The sequence below is a fragment of the Narcine bancroftii genome, chromosome 11 (genome assembly GCF_036971445.1).
Source record: "Narcine bancroftii isolate sNarBan1 chromosome 11, sNarBan1.hap1, whole genome shotgun sequence".
In the NCBI taxonomy this organism is placed as follows: Eukaryota; Metazoa; Chordata; class Chondrichthyes; order Torpediniformes; family Narcinidae; genus Narcine; species Narcine bancroftii.
Genome location: NC_091479.1, coordinates 7,683,556 through 7,701,380, shown reverse-complemented (window position 1 = coordinate 7,701,380; position 17,825 = coordinate 7,683,556). Strand labels below are relative to the sequence as shown.

General features: G+C 44.1%; 2 protein-coding genes across 17 annotated transcripts in view; one reads left to right on the top strand and one right to left on the bottom strand.

Annotated features, from left to right (window-relative positions):
* Positions 1-17,825, top strand: part of LOC138745434 (calcium and integrin-binding protein 1-like) — an 82,317-nt gene that overhangs the window by 7,381 nt on the left and 57,111 nt on the right. The gene's annotated exons all lie outside the window — the stretch shown is intronic.
* LOC138745431 (tubulin polyglutamylase TTLL13-like) overlaps positions 1,560-17,825 on the bottom strand; it is a 47,713-nt gene continuing 31,447 nt past the window's right edge. For 10 of the 16 annotated variants that reach the window (XM_069902438.1, XM_069902444.1, XM_069902445.1 and 7 more), the window contains 2 exons: positions 6,070-6,186; positions 1,560-3,359 (listed from right to left, as the gene is read on the bottom strand). In XM_069902438.1, coding sequence (XP_069758539.1) covers positions 2,741-3,359; positions 6,070-6,186 — 736 coding nt within the window. In that variant the 3' untranslated portion in view covers positions 1,560-2,740. Of the gene's footprint in view, positions 3,360-6,069; positions 6,187-13,901; positions 14,396-14,457; positions 14,726-14,949; positions 15,351-17,825 lie in introns of those variants that run through there. The other 6 variants (XM_069902442.1, XM_069902446.1, XM_069902450.1 and 3 more) reach the window with 6 other exon arrangements.

Below are 17,825 nucleotides of genomic sequence, written 5' to 3'. Positions count from 1 at the left end.
TCCACCTTGACAATATTTAAAGACTTTTTCCATTTCCCTTTCCAGGTGAGAATTTACCCATATTTATCTCGAGGCCCCCATTGTGTGTTTTTTTGTTTTTACAGTAGCTTTATAACATGAACAGCAAAACAGTTAAATTCAGCGGCAGTATTATCGGAATCAAAATTTATTGTCATGGACATATCACAAAATTTATTATTTCGCAGCAGCTTCATGTTTATATAAAACCAGAGAACATTAACAGCACAGAAACAGGCCCTTCTAATCTGTGCCAAGCTATTTCTCTGCCTTGTCCCACTGACCTGCACCCAAACCTCCATACCCCTCCCATCCACGTACCTGTCCACATTCTGACATGTTAAAATTGAGCCCACATTCGCCACTTCAGCCGGCAGCTCATTCCACACCCCCACCGCTCTCTGTGTGAAGAGATTCCCCCCTTGAAGTTTTCCCCTTTCACCCTTAATTTGTCCTCTGGTTTGTATCTCACCTCCCCTCAGTGGAAAAAGCTGACCTACATTTACTGTCTACACCTGCATCAAATCTCCACTTATTCTTCTACAGTTCGGGGAATAATGTCTCAACCTGTTTAACCTTTCCCTGCCACATCGTAGAAAACCTTCTCTGCACACTTTTTCAATCTTATTGATATCGTTCTTGTAGTTTGGTGACGAAAACTGCACACAATACTCCAAATGTGGCCTCACCAACGTCTTATACAACTTTACTACAACATCCCAAATACCTTACAAAATAAAAATAGTGCAAGAAAAAGAATGAGGCAGGGTCTATGGTTCGTTGATCATTCAGGAATCTGCTAGCAGAGGGTAAGAAGTGGTCTCTGTGTCGCCGGGTGCTCATCTTCAGGCTCCTGTACCTTTTTGACGATGGTAGCAGTGTGAAGATGGCATGGTCTGGATGGTGGGGGTCCTTGAGGATACAGGCTGTTTTCTCAAGATACCACCTCTGGTCGAGGTCCTTGATGGAATGTAGTCTGGTTCCTGCAGGCCAAGTTAACAACCCTCTGGAGTTTTTTTCTTGTCCTGTGCATTGACACCTCCAGTACAACCAGCCAGAATACACCTGTAGAAGTTCCTGTGAGTTTTCGATGACATACCAAATCTCAAACTCCTCACAAAGTACAGCCATTGCCGAGCCTTTTCATGACTATCCTCACCTACTTGTGTGCACTGCAGGTCCTGAGGCAGCCACTGGTCCTGGATTGTCTCCAGTGGGCCAGCAGACACCCTTCTCCAGGGACACCTGGATAAACTAGAAGGCAGGCAGGCAATGGGGACCATAATGGTATCTTGGTCAGCCCCAGGAGCAGACTGACAAGGTCACATGATTATATCACCCCATTCTCATTGGATGCACAAAGATTAGGTGTAAGATGCTGCTCATTTGAGAAGCCACCCCTTCTAATATTCAAGCAGGGGCTGCAACCTCGACATACCATCTGGTCTATGCCCCAGAAGTAGAAGGTGGCCTGGGAGAGTGTGCAGGTGCAGGGGCAACTTTACTCTCTAACACAATCTGTTCAAAAAGATGCTACGGTATTGAAGAGCAAGGCTTGCTTTTAAGTTTATTTCACTGACACTGAGAATATTAACATTAAAAAATTCAAAGGAATCAAAAGATTTCAACAAACCCTGGCCCATCACAAATTCCTACTCACTATTCACTCAGGTGGCCTCTGGAACCATCTATTAAACACGGAGGTGTCCGTTGAAGGACATTTTTCATTGACCCTTTCGAATGGTATCCATGTTTATCTCCAGTCACTTCAGTGGATGCCAGAAGGGATGGTGAAGGCTGGGAATATCAGTCGTGCAAATCAAGGGAAGCAGGAATAATAAATTCAATTGCTCCAGGATCCACAGAACAGACAATAGGGGTACAGGGCAGGCTGGTCCAAAACTGGCTTGTTGATAAGAAACAGAAGGTGATGGGAAAAGGTTGTTTCTGTGTTTAAGAGGGATGTCACAGCAATGGTCAGAGGTGAAATTACAGATGGTCAGCCAGTGAGGCATGGTCACGTTGCTGGGAGTGTACAGGCCTCCAAATCATCAACTGAAATTAGAGGAGCAAATGTGGCAGGAGATTGCTGTCAGCTGTAGACAAGGTAAAGTTATCAGAGCAGGGGATTTCAGCTTTCCAAATAATAACTGAGAAGGTTTAGATGTGGTGGAATTTTCAAATGTATTCAGGAAAATTTTCTCTGGCAATATGCAGTAGGAAGAGAACAATACTTAATCTCATCTTGGGAAATTGGGAAGGACAAGTGGATGATGTGCTTGTGGATGAGCCTTGGAAACCAGCGACTATTATTTTATTAGGTTTAAGATAGTTATGGAGAGAGACAGGGCAGGACCACGAGTTAAAATACAGAATTGGAGCAAGGCTGTCTTGGAGGTAGCAGTCAAGGTCGAGCTCAAGATAACTGATCAACATTTAATCAGTTATCTTACGTTCAAGAAAAAACTGGGCAGATACACAGATAAGTTTGGACGGATATGGACCAATGCAGGCTCGTGGGATAGTGTGGTTGGCATGGGCAAGTTGGGCCAAAGGGTCTGCGTCTGTCCTGCACATCAATACCAAATGACCTGCTCATTTCAGAACAGCCATGACCCTCTGTGAAAAATCATTTGGCTAGTTGTAAAGCCGCGAGATAATTACAGGGGTCACAAGTCTCCCTCTTTCATAACCACTCAACGGGCAGAAGTCAGGCTTCTCGTTAGGGATCATTTAAATGTTCAACAGTCCGATAAAGAAAACTGCCATCCTGGTCGTAAAACTCTTGGCCCCTCTGAATAATCTTCATTTGATATTCTTCCGCTCTGGCAGCGAGTTTCTCCAGTTCTCCATCCATCATTTCGCCGGCTGGAAGCTGCTCCAAGTAAGATGGGTCACAGGGGTCCCTCCACTCGTCTCTCTCCTTGTGAGCAGCTTTCTGGCTCCTGTTGGCCTTCAGAACACTCTGGTCAGTCAGATCCGTGCAAGTTCTCTGCTGAATTGGCTTGGTTCGTCCTGCCTCCTTCTCACTCGCTCTGCTGTCAGGGAGTGTAGCTCTTCCTGGAGAGAGTCTTGCCAGAGATGCCTTCTCCATGATCAGCTTGGAGCTGTCCAGTGCCTTGACTGGGAATGACACGCTCGGTAAACCCTTGACCGGTTTCTTTGTTCGATGAGAGAGAGTCAGGGTCGCTGCAGCTACCTTCGCATCCTGCTTCATCCTCCGCTCCGGCGAAGGGACGAACTTACTCTTCAGCACTCTCCGAATGACATCCTCACTCACCGAAAACCCTTGAGCCAGCTGACACACACTCCACTCCTCCGGAAAGGTGGCCTTCAAAAACCTGCAACACATCACAGATCATTCCAGGGTGAATAAAAGCTAGCACAGCACTGAGTGAGCCCACACAGGAAACAGTCCATCAACTGGCACTTCTGTACCCTGGCAAGCAAGGGGAAGGTGGAAATCTAAACTGGTGGCTTGGTGATCCAACAGGTAATGTTGCTGCTTCCAGGGACGCCTGGCTCAATCCCGACCTTTGGTGCTGCCTGTGACTCCCTGGGTTTCTTGTGGGTGCTCGGTTTCCTCCCATGTTCCTCAGACATGTGGGTCAATTAACCCAATTCAGGTGGGCGACAAAAAAGTCAAAGGGAAGGTGATAGGCATGAGAGAGGGAGAGAGACTTACAGGGAAATGAGGGAGGGGGGGTGTGGTGGGATTACACTGCAGGGAGCATGCACGCACCCACTGTTACAGGTTGAAATAGAAGCATTCAGGGATGGGAAATAAATTTTGTTAGACAGTAATTTTTTCCACTTATTACAACAAACAAGGAGACTATTTGACCAACAGGGTCCATGCTGGCTCAAGTAGAACAAATGCATGATCTAATTTCCCTCTCTTCAGTTCCTTGTCGTCCGACAATATATTCTCTCTCCCACACTACCCTCTCATTCTTTTTGCCATTTAATTTGCTTAAAGGATCAATTTACAACAGACAATTAACTCATCAACTCACACGTCTTTGGGACATGGGAGGAAACCAGAGCACCTGGAGGAAACCCACGTGATCACAGAAAGAACATGTAAACTCCACACTGACAGCATCCGAGGTCTGAATCCAACTCAGAACCATGGAGTCGTGTGGCAGCAGCACTCTCTCAGTGCCAGAAACAATTTTTTTTTCCAGTAAAAAATATAAATTCTCTCTTGCAAGTTTCAAGACAGAACTCAGCCTCTGTGGGAGGGGAGTTGGAGCAGATGAAGGAATGAGCTGTGTATTCCCATATTTCTAATACCTTTTGTGGGGGGAAAAAACCTCATATTTCCCCAGTTGTAATTAGGATTACATTTTCTGGCTCTTTACTCGCATCCTAAAGACACACAGCTTTGGGATATAAATTTACATTTTTTAAGTTTACACATACAGCACAGTAACAAGGCCCTTCTGGCCCACAAGCCCGTGCTGCCTAATGACACCCAATTGGCCTACAACACCTGGTATGTTTTGAAGAGTGGGAAGAAGCCAAAGCCCTCAGAGGAAACCACTCAGACATGGGGAGAACGTACAAACTCCTTTCAGACAGCGCGGGATTCGAACCCCGGTCCTGATCTCTGGTGCTGTAATAGAGTTGCACGAACTGCTACGCTAACCATACCACCCTTTAATGGGAGTAAACCAGAGAAACCTACAAGGTCGCGGGGAGAGCATCCCTTCAGATGGCCCACGACCTCCTATGTACGAGATCACACACTGAGCCTCTGGTCTCCATCCTCATTTTAAACCCATTAACTGCTAATATCCTTATGTAAATTCCTAATTCTACACAATCTCAACTCCTGAGATGCTGATTTGTTTTAGACGTAGAGGGGTATTCTCTCACTTCTGTGGCACCATGATTTAAATCCCAGAACAAGAGATTCCAAAATCCAGGAAGAAACTCCCAGGTCTGAGAAATGCTCTCAATGGGATGTTAGACCAAAGGACAAGGAAATTCTGCACCATTCAACTGGTACAAGTTCTGGTCCTCATCTCATTTCAGTTAGGAGAAGGTACTTGTGTGTAGCACGTCAACCACTCTTCAAAGTGATATGACTGCTGTGAAATGTCTTGGGACACCATGAAATGGATGTGAAAACTGCTGAAGAAACACAGTAGTACTCTTTTTAACCCTTTGGACACGGTGTCCCAGTTTTCAAGGACTACTAACAAGCACAAATACTCCGTGTCCCTGTTTTCCAGGACTGGTTTTATACCCAACCACCAGCTGTTTCATACTGGTGTTCATACTGTAGTTTGCCCATGGACCAAGTCAGGAGTATACATGATGAAAGGTTGAAAATGGCCTGAGTCCAAATATGCGTGGTCCCATAGCCATTGTGCACGTCTGCTTGGATGGAGTGCTTTTAATAACTGACATGAACTAAGATAGAAGTGAAACACAAAAGTCTGCAGATGCTGTCATTATAGTAAAAACACACAGAAATGCTGAAGGAACTCAGCTGGTCTTGCAGCATCCATAGGAGGTTAAGATATATTACGCCTTCCTGTTCTTTCCTTATACCTTGAAGAAGGGCTCTGGCCCCATCAGTCATATACATTTACCTCCTATAGATGCTGCAAGATCAGCTGAGTTCCTCCAGACTTTTCTGTGTGGTTTTACTTTTAACTAAGGTAGATCAGTGGTGGAAACCTCAATTGACCTCAATACTTCTGTTTGATCATGAAACCTGTTCTTTCTAACGATCTAAAACTCCCAAGTGGAAGGTGTCAAAAAGATATTGACCAGCTTTAGAAAGGAAAGCACAGAAACACAACTGCAGCACTCACCCAACCCTACAATTGTGAGCACAGGGCTGCCAATCTCCCCAGAGTTTTTTCATGAAGCAAATCTATTCGCACACAGAGCAATGCATCCCTTGGGAAAGCGCTCCAGTGAAATCTGTTCAAGATCTGTTCTCCAAATCTGGAGAATGCCACCTTTTCTATTCAAAGTATCTGAATGAAAAACACTGGCCACCATCACTTTTAATAGACCTTTTGTAACTTTTACCTGATTTGCTCCAGGGCTTCTGACGTTAGAGTTCTTGGAGGTGCTCCGCGAATCCCAAACTCTGTCAGAATTCGCCGGTATTTCATGGCTTTCAGTTTTTTCTTCTCTGCCCTGCAACTTGAAGGAGGAATATTCAATTTCTTCAAAAATAAACTTGTTAAAAAAAATCCTTTGCACACATTAGAAACAAATTTCACTATTGCGTCCAGAATATTTTTGCATATCGTGGTTACCACTGGTTAAACTCTTTTTTCCTTTGTGCGACACTTCAGAGCAGACTATTTGCTTTGTGGATACAAGGGATTAAAGCCAGTGTCAATTGCAGTCACCATGAAACAATCATTAAAAATCAATCTGGTTCAACTAATGTGCTTCAGGGAAAATGATCAGTTCTTGCTGACTCCAGACACTCAAACGTAGCTGACGATTGACTGTGTCTTCAGTCTGGAAGTAAAACATGAAAGTGATTGAAGTAACAGCACAATGCTGAAGAAACTCAACAGGTCAAACAGTGAATTGAATGTAGCAAAGGTAAAGATTGTAACCAACCTTTCGGGCATGAGTCCTTCCTCAAGATATGAGCAAAATGTAGACAGGCACCTGAATAAAATTGTGGCAGGGAGTTGGAGAGGGGAGGGCCACAATCCCACAGGCAGGAGGTAATAAGTGGATAAGGGAGGGAGGACACACCAGCAAAACAAGAAGAAGGCGATAGCATTGTGAATGGAGAGGGAAGGGTGGAGATCTGGATGGAGAAGCGGGGGAGAATGGGAAGTAGACTAGCAGAAGTCTGCTAGTTAACGTTAATGCCATCCATTTGGAGAGTGCCAGATGAAAAATCAAGTGTTGCTCCTCCATTTTATGGGTTGTTTTAGTTTGACAGCACAGGAGTGGGTGGAGTGCAGAGTTGAAGTGATTGGTCAGTGGACGATCCCTGTCATTGATGCGGACAGTGCAAAGGTGCTCAGTAAAGCAATCTCCCAGACTGTGTCCAGTTCTCCGATGTAGAGAAGGCCACAAAGGGAGCACTGGATGCAGGAGATCATAACCGCGGAAGGACCGTTTGGGGCCCTGAATGGTGGTGAAGGGAAGAGGTGTGTTCTTCAGTCTAGGGTCAGTTTAACTATAGGCCTTTTCATACCGCCGAGTACATGCGAGTTAACCCTCCAAATTGGAGGGTCAAATAGCAGGAATTGTGCAGTGTAAGGGGAATTAACTGGGCAGAGTGTGTCAATTTCAACCTGGCTCTCAATTCTGCTCAGAGCAGAGTTGAAAGTCCGATCGAGTTAACTCACCAACCACCTACTGGTGGTGTGAAACGACAACCAGTCCTACCAGGAACGGTTAGTGATGTTCTTGCCTGCGTGCTTGCATCAGTCTGGCAGGTACAGTAAATTTCATTCCAAGGCTGGCCACGCCCTGACAGTCCCTTGCCCTGCTGTCTGAGCCCTGCTTTGACAGCCCCTCACCCTGCTGCCTGAGCCTCACTCTGACAAGCCCCTGCTGTCGCATTACCCACGGGAGCGACATGAGGGAGTGAGCGGCGTGAGGGGATCAGGGTGGTGCACTCATTTCAACAATAAACATTTGACAAATTAATCTGATTGTGATATTTGTTTAAGAAGATCACAATATCTAAAGCTCTGACAGCTGTGAAATGTCACTGTGTATTCAGCCGACGGTCAGAGCTCTGTATATAATACATCGCTCATGACGTCACCGCTGGAGGTGGGACCCCCTTAAAATCCCAAGTTGCCAAATTACCTGCAAATAATGGTGCAGTGTGAAATGCTGCTGGTTCAGCCTGACCTGCAATATTTCCTGTTCCCTAGGCAGGTCAGCAGTGAGCAAAGGGCTATGACTTCAGTAAGGGATAACCAATAAATTCTAACAGCATCCATATCCCCAAATGAATACATTTTAAAAGACCCTCAAACCAACAAACTGCTGAATAATTCAATGTATTGCTAGCTTCTTCCAACTTTGACAATAAAACAGAACTAGCATCTTTCTCTTGAAATAAATATTTGAATTTCAAACCATTAGAATCAGTCATTCATCATTGTTTTGGTTATTTAGTTAATAACACTAAACAACAAAGATATTGCTTCCTGTACACTTTTGGGTGTATTATATGGACTTAAAAAAAATTTAAATTTAGACATACAGCACGGTAACAGGCCATTTCGGCCCACAGTCCGTTCCGCCCAATTTACACCCCATTAATCCACAACCCCCAGTATATTTTGTACGGTGGGATGAAACCGGAGCCCCTGGAGAAAACCCACCAGATGTGGGGAAAATATACAAATTCCTTACAGACAGTGAGGGATTCGAACCCAGGTCTGATCCCGATCGCTTGTGCTGTAAAGGTGTTGCGCTAACTGCTAGGTCAACCATGCCGCCCTTTGGGGCCTGCTGATCATGAAAATCATCTTAAAATTTTCCTACCAAGTAATGTTTTCTAGAGAGGACCTATTTTAGCGATTCCCTGTCCTACTTTAAGTCGACTTCGACCATCCAAAACCGTGAAGTGCAGCACGTCATTGAAAATTCATTTTCTGCCCTCGCACTTGGACTCCTTCCCTGCTGGTCTCGGTGCCGTCAGCAACGAACACGGTGAAAGGTTTCACCAGGGCATTGTGATCATGGAAAAGTGGGATCAGGGCAACTGGAATCCATCACTGCTGGTTGACTATTGTTGGACACTGACACGAGGGGCATCAGATGCTGAGTACAAACGAAAATCAGCGGCAAAACACTTTTGGGTCGTGCGATTAAACAGGCTAAATTCAATAAGAGTTAATGATTCTCCAACTTCGGACGTGATCCGGCAAATACGAAATTATCTCTGTGTTCAGCTGGAGGTTGGCAACACGAAGCAAAGCTTTGAGAAAAGAAATGCTGGTCAGTGTGGCTGTATTACAGGCTTCCTCCATCACTTTCAACGTTTCAAAACCTGAGAAGGAGGTTATTCAGTAGTTAGTCCCACTAATTAATAATTACTACCACCGTTGCTGCAGTTATCATTAACTTGGTTCCCAGTCTAATAATTCACTAAATAACCCAGGGGGATGATCACCGACCCGTTCCGAGTTAACTCATTTCCGACCTGATCAATTCCTCCAGCTCCAGCTCCTGCTCCCCCGGCTCGGCCGGGCTCTGTCCGTCGTTGAACGCCCTCCCCGGCCCCGAGCCCTGCGGGAGCACGCCACCCCGAGGCGGGCGCCCGAGTGCCGCCACGCCGACCCGGACCGCAGCCCGCAGCCACATCGACGCCCTGCGCTCCGACCAGCCGCCAGGACCGGGCGGTCCGACCGCAGCGGGGTGCGGGAGGAACTGATGGCTCCGCACGTTCGTTCCGCCCTTCAATGGGTCCCCATCCCAGAGTCACTGATCTGGAAACACTCCCTGCGGATGAACACTTCTATCCCACTAATTTAACCCTTCCGGATCTTTCTTAAGATGCTGCTGCATCTTCCCCGCTACTATTATTATTGCACTGCCTTACTCTGTGGATTGATCTGCCTGGATAGCATATGCTATCTTAAAACAAGTCATTCAAATGAATTCAAAATGGCACTTCTGTGACTCGATCAAGCTCTGTTCTCACTGCCACCATCGTGAACGAGATACAGAGATCACAAGATTCACACCCCCAGGTTCAGGAACAGCTGCTTCCCCCTCCACCATCAGACTCCTCAACCACAAAGTCCATCAGGGGCTCATTTAGGGCCCCTTACTTTTCCCACTTTACAGCCTCACCCACAGGAAAAATAATCTCAGGGTTGCATGTGATGTCATGAATGTGCTCCGACAATAAATCAGAAGTTGCCGATTCATTTCATACACTGAATCCAATCACCCGATTGTTCCCAGGCGTGTTCCAGCTGGGAACTAGCTGGTTGGCCACAATCCAAGGGCACTGGCTCGAACCAACTGCTCTGCGAGTTATCACTGGAAAGGGTAGAGAAAAGATTCACCATTGTCGACGCCTCCTCAATAAGATCATCCTTCAGCCTCTGCTCCTGCAGGAAAAAGTCCTTGCTGCCTGAACTGAAAGGCTCGAGTTAGCAGGAGAGGCAGCAAGGACTGTCCCCAGGAGCAGAGGCTGAGGGGTGATCTTTTTGAGGGGTCAAAGGTAATGGCCAGTCTTTTTCTCTAGAAGGGGCAGAGTCCACAACTAAGGGGAACATTTTCACACAGAGGGTCCATGGAATGAGCTGAACAGCTGGGAGAAGGTTTGAATGTGTGAAATCACACACCAACAGACTTTAAGGTACTTTTCTTTATCCACCTATTACCTCCTTCCTGTGGGACTGTGCTTCTCCCTCTAACCCTCCCCTCCACCATTTTGTTCAGATGCCTGCCTACATTTTGTTCATACCTTGATGAAGGGCTCAAGCCCAAAGCATTGGTTATGCTGTGGGGCACATATCGATCACTGGCGAACAGGCTCCCCACGTAGATGGCGCCATCGGGGGTTCAACAGCACCTCATGGCTTAGGCCATGGTGCGTGCCTCTAGGCAGCATGGTGACATCACGCCAGCACGGGGCGGAGCTCACACCGGCCCTTAAAGAGTGCGCGCAAAAATTCAACTAAAACATGCACTGACCTGTGGTGTGTTGCTACATAAAGGACTGTTTAAGCTGCTGAGTTTCTCCAGGATTGTATTTTTACTTGGCATAAAGAGTTTCCTTTCCATAGTGTAATTGTGCTCTTGTTCTTCCACTTGATACAACTGTAGGTTAACCTGCTAGATTGCTATATGTATATTAAACTGCAAGAAAAGGAAAATGAGGAAACAAATGGTAAAACTAAACAAAAATGGGAACAAGATTTAAATATAAAGATAAAAAAGGAAACATGGGAGAAGTTATGCTCTGGAACGATGAGAAATACAATAAATACGAGGCTGCGTATGATACAATATAATTGGTTACACAGACTATACATTACACCGCAAAAGTTAAATAAATGGGACCCAACAGTATCTGATAGATGTTTTCGATGTAAAAAAGAAAGGGGAACAACAATTCATGCAATCTGGACATGTGAGAGAGTAGAAAAATTTTGGGATGATCTCAATCAGATATTAAATAAAATAACAGAAAACAATATACCAAAGAATCCAGAGATCTTTCTCCTAAGTAACATAAAAAATAAAGAATTTGGAATTGACTTGGAGGATGCACAAAAAAGATTTGTTAAGATAGCCCTAGCTGTAGCAAAAAAATGTATTATGTCAACCTGGAAATTGGAAGATAATTTGAAAATACAACAATGGTATATAGAAATGAATAAATGTATTCCATTAGAAAAAATAACATATAGTTTAAGAAATAATATCGAAATATTCGAACAAGTATGGGAGCCTTACATTAAATACAATAGCGAAAACCTACCGGGAACAAACATTACCTAAGTTGATGGAAGGAGAAGAGAAGAAAAAAATGGACTCAGTAGAATTTCTGGTGTATTTTTGTTGAATGACAACATTGTCTAACTGAATTAATGCAACCTAGATTGTATAACTAAAATGGATGAGAGGGGGGAGGGATGGGGGGGTGGCTTGGGAGGAGGGAGGGGGGAGGGAGAAAAAGTCACTGTAAATGTGTGGAAAAGAAAAAGTGTATATCATGGCTATTGTGATTTATGGTGTGAAAAATAAAAAATTTAAAAAAAAAAAATAAAAAAAAAAAAAAAAAAAAAAAAAAACCTGCTAGATTGCTGGCAAAAGAAACCTTCTCACTTTGTAGGTACAATGTGACAAAAAAGAATCTGCAGAGGAAATGTTGGGTACAATTATATGTAAAAGAGACAGGCACATAGAGAATAATGCAGGAGTGATGAAGTCCTGCATATTCAAGATGAAAGATTTCTTTTTCATGTAATAAAAACAGTATATTAGATGGAATTTGCTTTAATCTGTTGTAAAACAGATTCACCATCAGCAGAAATTGCCTGTTGCCTTTTACAGTCAGAGAAAGAAAAGCCAAAGAAAGCACCTCAGAGTCACTGAGTGTCTGTGGATTTACTTGCAAAGCCACGCAGCCTTTAGCCCAAACTATTGACAACTCGAACTCCAGATCGGAACCTCCGACATGATTAGGATTGCACTGGCAACATTAGCCTAGATCACTCTGGTTGTCTTTGAAGCAGGACTTATACTTCACACAGGAGAATTCCACTAACCAAGCCATGGCTGATGTCAAAATTCAAAGTTGTTATCAGAGTCCAAACATCGCACAGCCAGAGTTGGTGTCAGAACGAATATAATTGGTACATTAGGGTAACCACAGTGGGGGGCACAATTTAACTACAAACTGCCACTCGCTGAATCTGGCCTGCAGGTGGGTGGGGGGCATAACTCATTTGGTGGGGGGCATAACTCATTTGGTGGGGGAAGGCCCGCGGATGCCACCTACCCCCTTCCCCCATGATGCCAAACCTGCATACAACCCTGAGCTTTTCCCTGTGGGGTACTTAGAATTCTACTTAACGCTAACGAAACTGTACTCAAGAAGAAAGATACACATACAAAAGAGAAATGTAAACAAAGAAAGGTGTCGTGTTGGGCCTTGTAAGATTTTAATTATCTGTATGTTGTAATTTTATTTAGAGCATGACATTTCGAGGGTGATAACTTCTAAATTTATAGCCACCACAACAGAATGAGGGAGATGAGAGTTCCTTTTAGCTAATGGGATGTGTTGCATACACTTCCGGAAATAATTTTCTTCTCAAGCCTTTCTGCTATTCAATGATCTACATCATTAACTTGTCTTTGTTCCATAACCATGAAAAATCAGCTACATTGAAGAATGTGTTGCTTGCACCAGAATAAATGATACTTCATAAGTTGTGTCACTTGTACATTATGACTATTTCAAACGCAAACCCATTTAACACAGGTAAGAAACTAACTGCAATCTTCTCGCCTAAGGTTCTCCAAAGGGGTCAATGGAACTATCCTAGGAGCCAAAAAATGCCAGTGGGTCGATAAACACGGGGGGCGGGGTTTGGGTTGTTGCTGGGAGGCCTGGAAACCACGCATATGGTATTCAGTTTCCCTCACTAATGCACACAGAAACTGCACGTCGACTTCATTTTTATGTTTATTTTTGTACATGCCTGGGGGGGTCTATGAGGGATCATGAAGGGTCAATGGTCTAAAAATGTTTGGGGCCCCTGTCCTTTCCTTTTAACGATTTTCCAATTACACAGATAACACCATCTCAGAGGGAAAGGGAGGGGGAAATCAAACAACTCACTACCATACATCTGAGGAGTGAGATCGATCAACTCGTTAAGTGGTGTCACAACAACCTTGGACTGAATATTAGTAAAACCATGGGGAGATCAAGAGAATACAAACCAGTCCTCATCAAGGGGTCAGCAGTGGAGAGAGTCAAATTCCTGGGTGTCAACATCTGAGTGTCCTGGAGTCTTCATGTGGATGCAATCATGAAGGTTTTCCAGCAGCTATACTTTGAGATTTGATACGTCACCAAAGACTCTGGAAAACCTCTACAGGTGTACTGTTACACCACTCAGGACAGGAAAAAAACTCCAGAGGGTTGTTAACGGCCTGCGACATCATGGGCCCCACACTTCACTCCATGGAGGACATCTACAAGAAGCAGAGTCAAGAAAGCAGCCTCTATCCTCAAGGACCCACCACCACCCAGGCAGTGTCCTCTTCACTCTGCTACCATCGGGGAAATATATGGGAGCCTGAAAACGAGCACTCAGCGGCACAAGGACGGCCTCTTCCCCTCTGCCATCAGATTCCTGAATGAACAATGAACCACAGATAGTACCTCACTGTCATTTTCTTCCACTGTTATATTTATTTTGAAATTTGGTTCAGAGAAATGTTTACACTGTGACGCTGCAGCAAAACAACAGATTTCATGACATGTTCATGACAATAAATTCTGATTTTTTGCCAATTCAACAGCCAAAAGTAACAAGAAATACTTCGTTTAAACTACTACAATTTAAAAAAAAACATTTTAATTTATTTGGCTTTCAACAGTTAGACATTCATAGATATTATTCAACAAATTGACAACCTGTGCACCTCCTGCCAGATGTGGGTTGCATTCAGACATAGAGCAGTGTTGTCCAACAGCTGCAAACAGTAAATGCATACTTTTCTAACCAGGCTCAGATTCAAGGACACTTGTTCTCCTGTCACCCTGTGGAGAAGGAACTTCAAATGGCAAAAACTTCAGGAAGTGAAAAAGTTCTGAGATTCGAAGAAGGTGGAAAAGGAGTCCAGCTACTCCACATCTGCTACTTGTGATTAGTTCAGTTGCCTGACAAGGAAGAATGGGTAAAAACCATTACTGACAATCTCAAAATGTTAGTCATTTTCTTTGATGAGTGCTTTGGTGAATGTGCTACCTTCATTTTGGGCAAAGCTGCCTTGACACATCCCAGCCATGGCTGTTGGTAGCACTTTAATAATTCTGCAGTTAAACAGCCTGCTTTTGTTCACTGCCCACCACCCAGATGGATTGAAATGTTTTCCAAAAGAATTGATACTGCTACAAGGAAACATCTTTCACTTTTATTTTAATTAATTCAATCACAGAATTCAGATGTCATGGTCAATACCAGTATTTGTTGTCCATCCACAATTGTCCCTGCACAGAGGATAAAGTTAAATACACTCACTATGCTATTGACTGAAGAAAACATGCATCAATATTTTCAATCAACATCTGTATATGAACTGCTTTTACAACCTGTCTGTATCTATCCTGATTAAGCATGCCCAGGCCCCATACATCATTTTCATAGCACCTGCACTGAGTACATGCTGAAGCATGCTTGGACCGACCATATCAATTAGACCAGACAGGCCAGGTTGAGATTTATAGGCTTTAATTGCTATAAACTTACAGGCATATCTTGCATGCTGTTGGCCAGATTCCAAGGCAGTACTGAGAGAGGGGATTTGGTGATACCACCTTTATTAGAAATCCTGAAGGGGAAGGAGTTACAGTATCAGGGACTGGCCACCAGAACAATACATGTATTACAGTGTTCCACCATATTCTGAATAACAGTACACGATAGCAAAATGTTAAGGAGATTTTCGTGATCAGCAGCTCAAAATCCACCCAAAAGTGTTCAGGAAGCAAGATCGTCGTTGTCCTGTGTAGCTTCATGATTCTGTTAGCGTGACTAGATTTCTATTTTAAGCAGAACTTGGATTGCCTGGATGCAGTGGGATTTGGCTCATGCCCTCCATCACTCATTGGTTACCTGTGCAAGAACAACCACAAGGCTGCCACATCCACATTTTCACTGTCTGCCATCCCAGTTCCCCCTTCAAAAACATTCAGTTTACAACAGTCCGTCTGAAACACCCAAAAATCACTTCATCCTTCACCCCCCCCCCCATCCCATGGCAAAATTTTGTTTTTCCAAACCTTTTTTCCAGTAAAACATCCTTAACAAAATGTCAATGACACCTTTGTTGACCTCCTGATTCACTCTTAACCAACATGCTTCACCATTTCCGATACACTTCATGTCTGATCCTTCACCTCAGAGGCTCACTGGAGATCACTCCACTGAGCACCTTCACTCTGCCTACATCAGTAACAGGGATCTGTCACGGTCGTGTTCTTATTTTCTTCAGGAGGAGGGAGTGTCAGGATTACCCATATGGCAGTGAGCCAATGAGAAGGTCGGGGAGTTTAGCTGGGTGGTGTTGAAGAATTTTTAAAAAGTGGACTTCATAGTGCTGAAAGAAACTAGTGAGTGTATTTTTTATTTGTTTGTAAGCGGTGTTCAATTAATGCTGTTACAGATCTCCCAGTGGCCAACCATTTCAATTCCCCACCCCAGTCCCATGCTGAAATGTCTGTCCATGGCCTAATGCACTGTCCAACCAAGACCAACCATAAGTTGGAAGAGCAGCACTTAATTTTCCCTCTGTGCATTCTCCAACCAAATAGCATCAATATCGACTTCTCTGGTTTCTGCTGGCCTACTCTCTGCTCTCCTTCCTTTCCCCCCGTCTTCTTTCCTCTCCATTCATGAAGCTATCCCCCCTCCCCTGTTTGCTGCTGTTCCCTCCCTCCCTCCCTGATCACCTATTACCACCTGCCCATGGGACTGTGCTGTTCCTCCTCCCACCCCCACCTGTTTTGTTCGGGTGCCTGCCTACATTTTCCTTACTTTGATGAAGGGCTCAAACCTGAAACATTGGCTATGCATCTTTATTTTTGCTCTATAAAGTACACTTTTTTACCAGCCAAGTTTCTCCAGCATTGGGTTTTTACTTCAATCACAGTATCTGCAGACTTTTCTTTTTTACTTGTATTCTACTGCTCCTTGCCCCCTCCTCTGCCCTCATTTAATGTCTTACTTATAATTTTTTTTTATTTTTCACACCATGAACCATATCAACCAAAATACATAAACATTTCCCTCTTAACTATACATAGTGGCATTTTCTCCCTTTTCCCCTCGCCCCTTCCCAGCCCCCTCCAAAACCAATAAACATTCAATATATACAATAAAACCATTAAACAAGCTCATCATGGTTATTGTCAGTTCAAGTTTAACTTCTCCTGATAGCAACTTTTCCTGCTATTTTTCCCCTCAAGCACATTAAATAAGAAATGCATATCCATTATTTAAAAGTTATTTATGACAGATCTACAGTCATATCTTTTTTAAAATTACAAATATATCACAATCAAGTCAAGCCTCCACTAGATGTATTCAGATTTCAAATAATTTTCAGCCTTCACATAAAATTCTCAGATATTATAAATCTCAACCCCCAGGAGTTGCTAAATCTATCTACTTGCTACAAGACCCCTATTCTATTATACTTGCTTAACCCTTCTTCACACTCTATTCTACTCCACCCTTATTCAACCCATCATAATTCATTCCCATTTAGCACTTGCTTGACTTCCCTTATTCCATTATCTCTCACATTACTACGAAGGGTCAAAATATCTCATTATCACCATTTGCTTCTGCTGTAATTGTCCACTGTCAGTAAAGTGCTGAGCACAGCAGCCCGATACCATAAACAGTGTGAACATGTACAGCAGCACATCAGGAGAATGGCCTGCAATGGGAGCCTGGAAGTGGCCAGGTGACTGACTGGGAACTGGGGGAGGGAGGGGAGGCAAGGGGTGGTGAATCACAAAGACCAGGATTTGCTGGAGTCTGTTTGGGAGTGTGGCCAGGGCCAGGACTGAGAGCACAATGTCTATTCATGAGCAGGGGTGGCACACAGAGAAGATGTGTCTATAAAGACCAGGCCAGTGATTGTGAACCAGATTGTGAATCTGTGGAATGCTCTGCCACAGAGGGTGGTAGAGGCAGATTCGCTGATTATGTTCAAAAGAGAGCTAGGTAAGACTCTAGTGGGCAAAGGAGTTAAGGGTTATGGGGATAAGGCTGGAAAGGGGAACTGATGGTAGTAATCAGCCATGATCTGTAAAATGGCGGTGCTGGCTCGACGGGCCGAAGGGCCTACTCCAGCTCCTATTGTCTATTGTTTTTCGGTCTAAAGCCCACCTGGCTTCTGGTCCAACATGCTATGGCCCACCAGTGGCAATGACTGAGCAATATTTTCAAGTCAAAGGCAGCTCTGTGAGAAGCACATCTTTATCCAATTTTAAATATTTTATTTACCATTTTATTGACCCATATGGAAACACACTCTGGCCCACCAGTGGGCCACTGGTTGGGAACCACAGAGGAATCTCT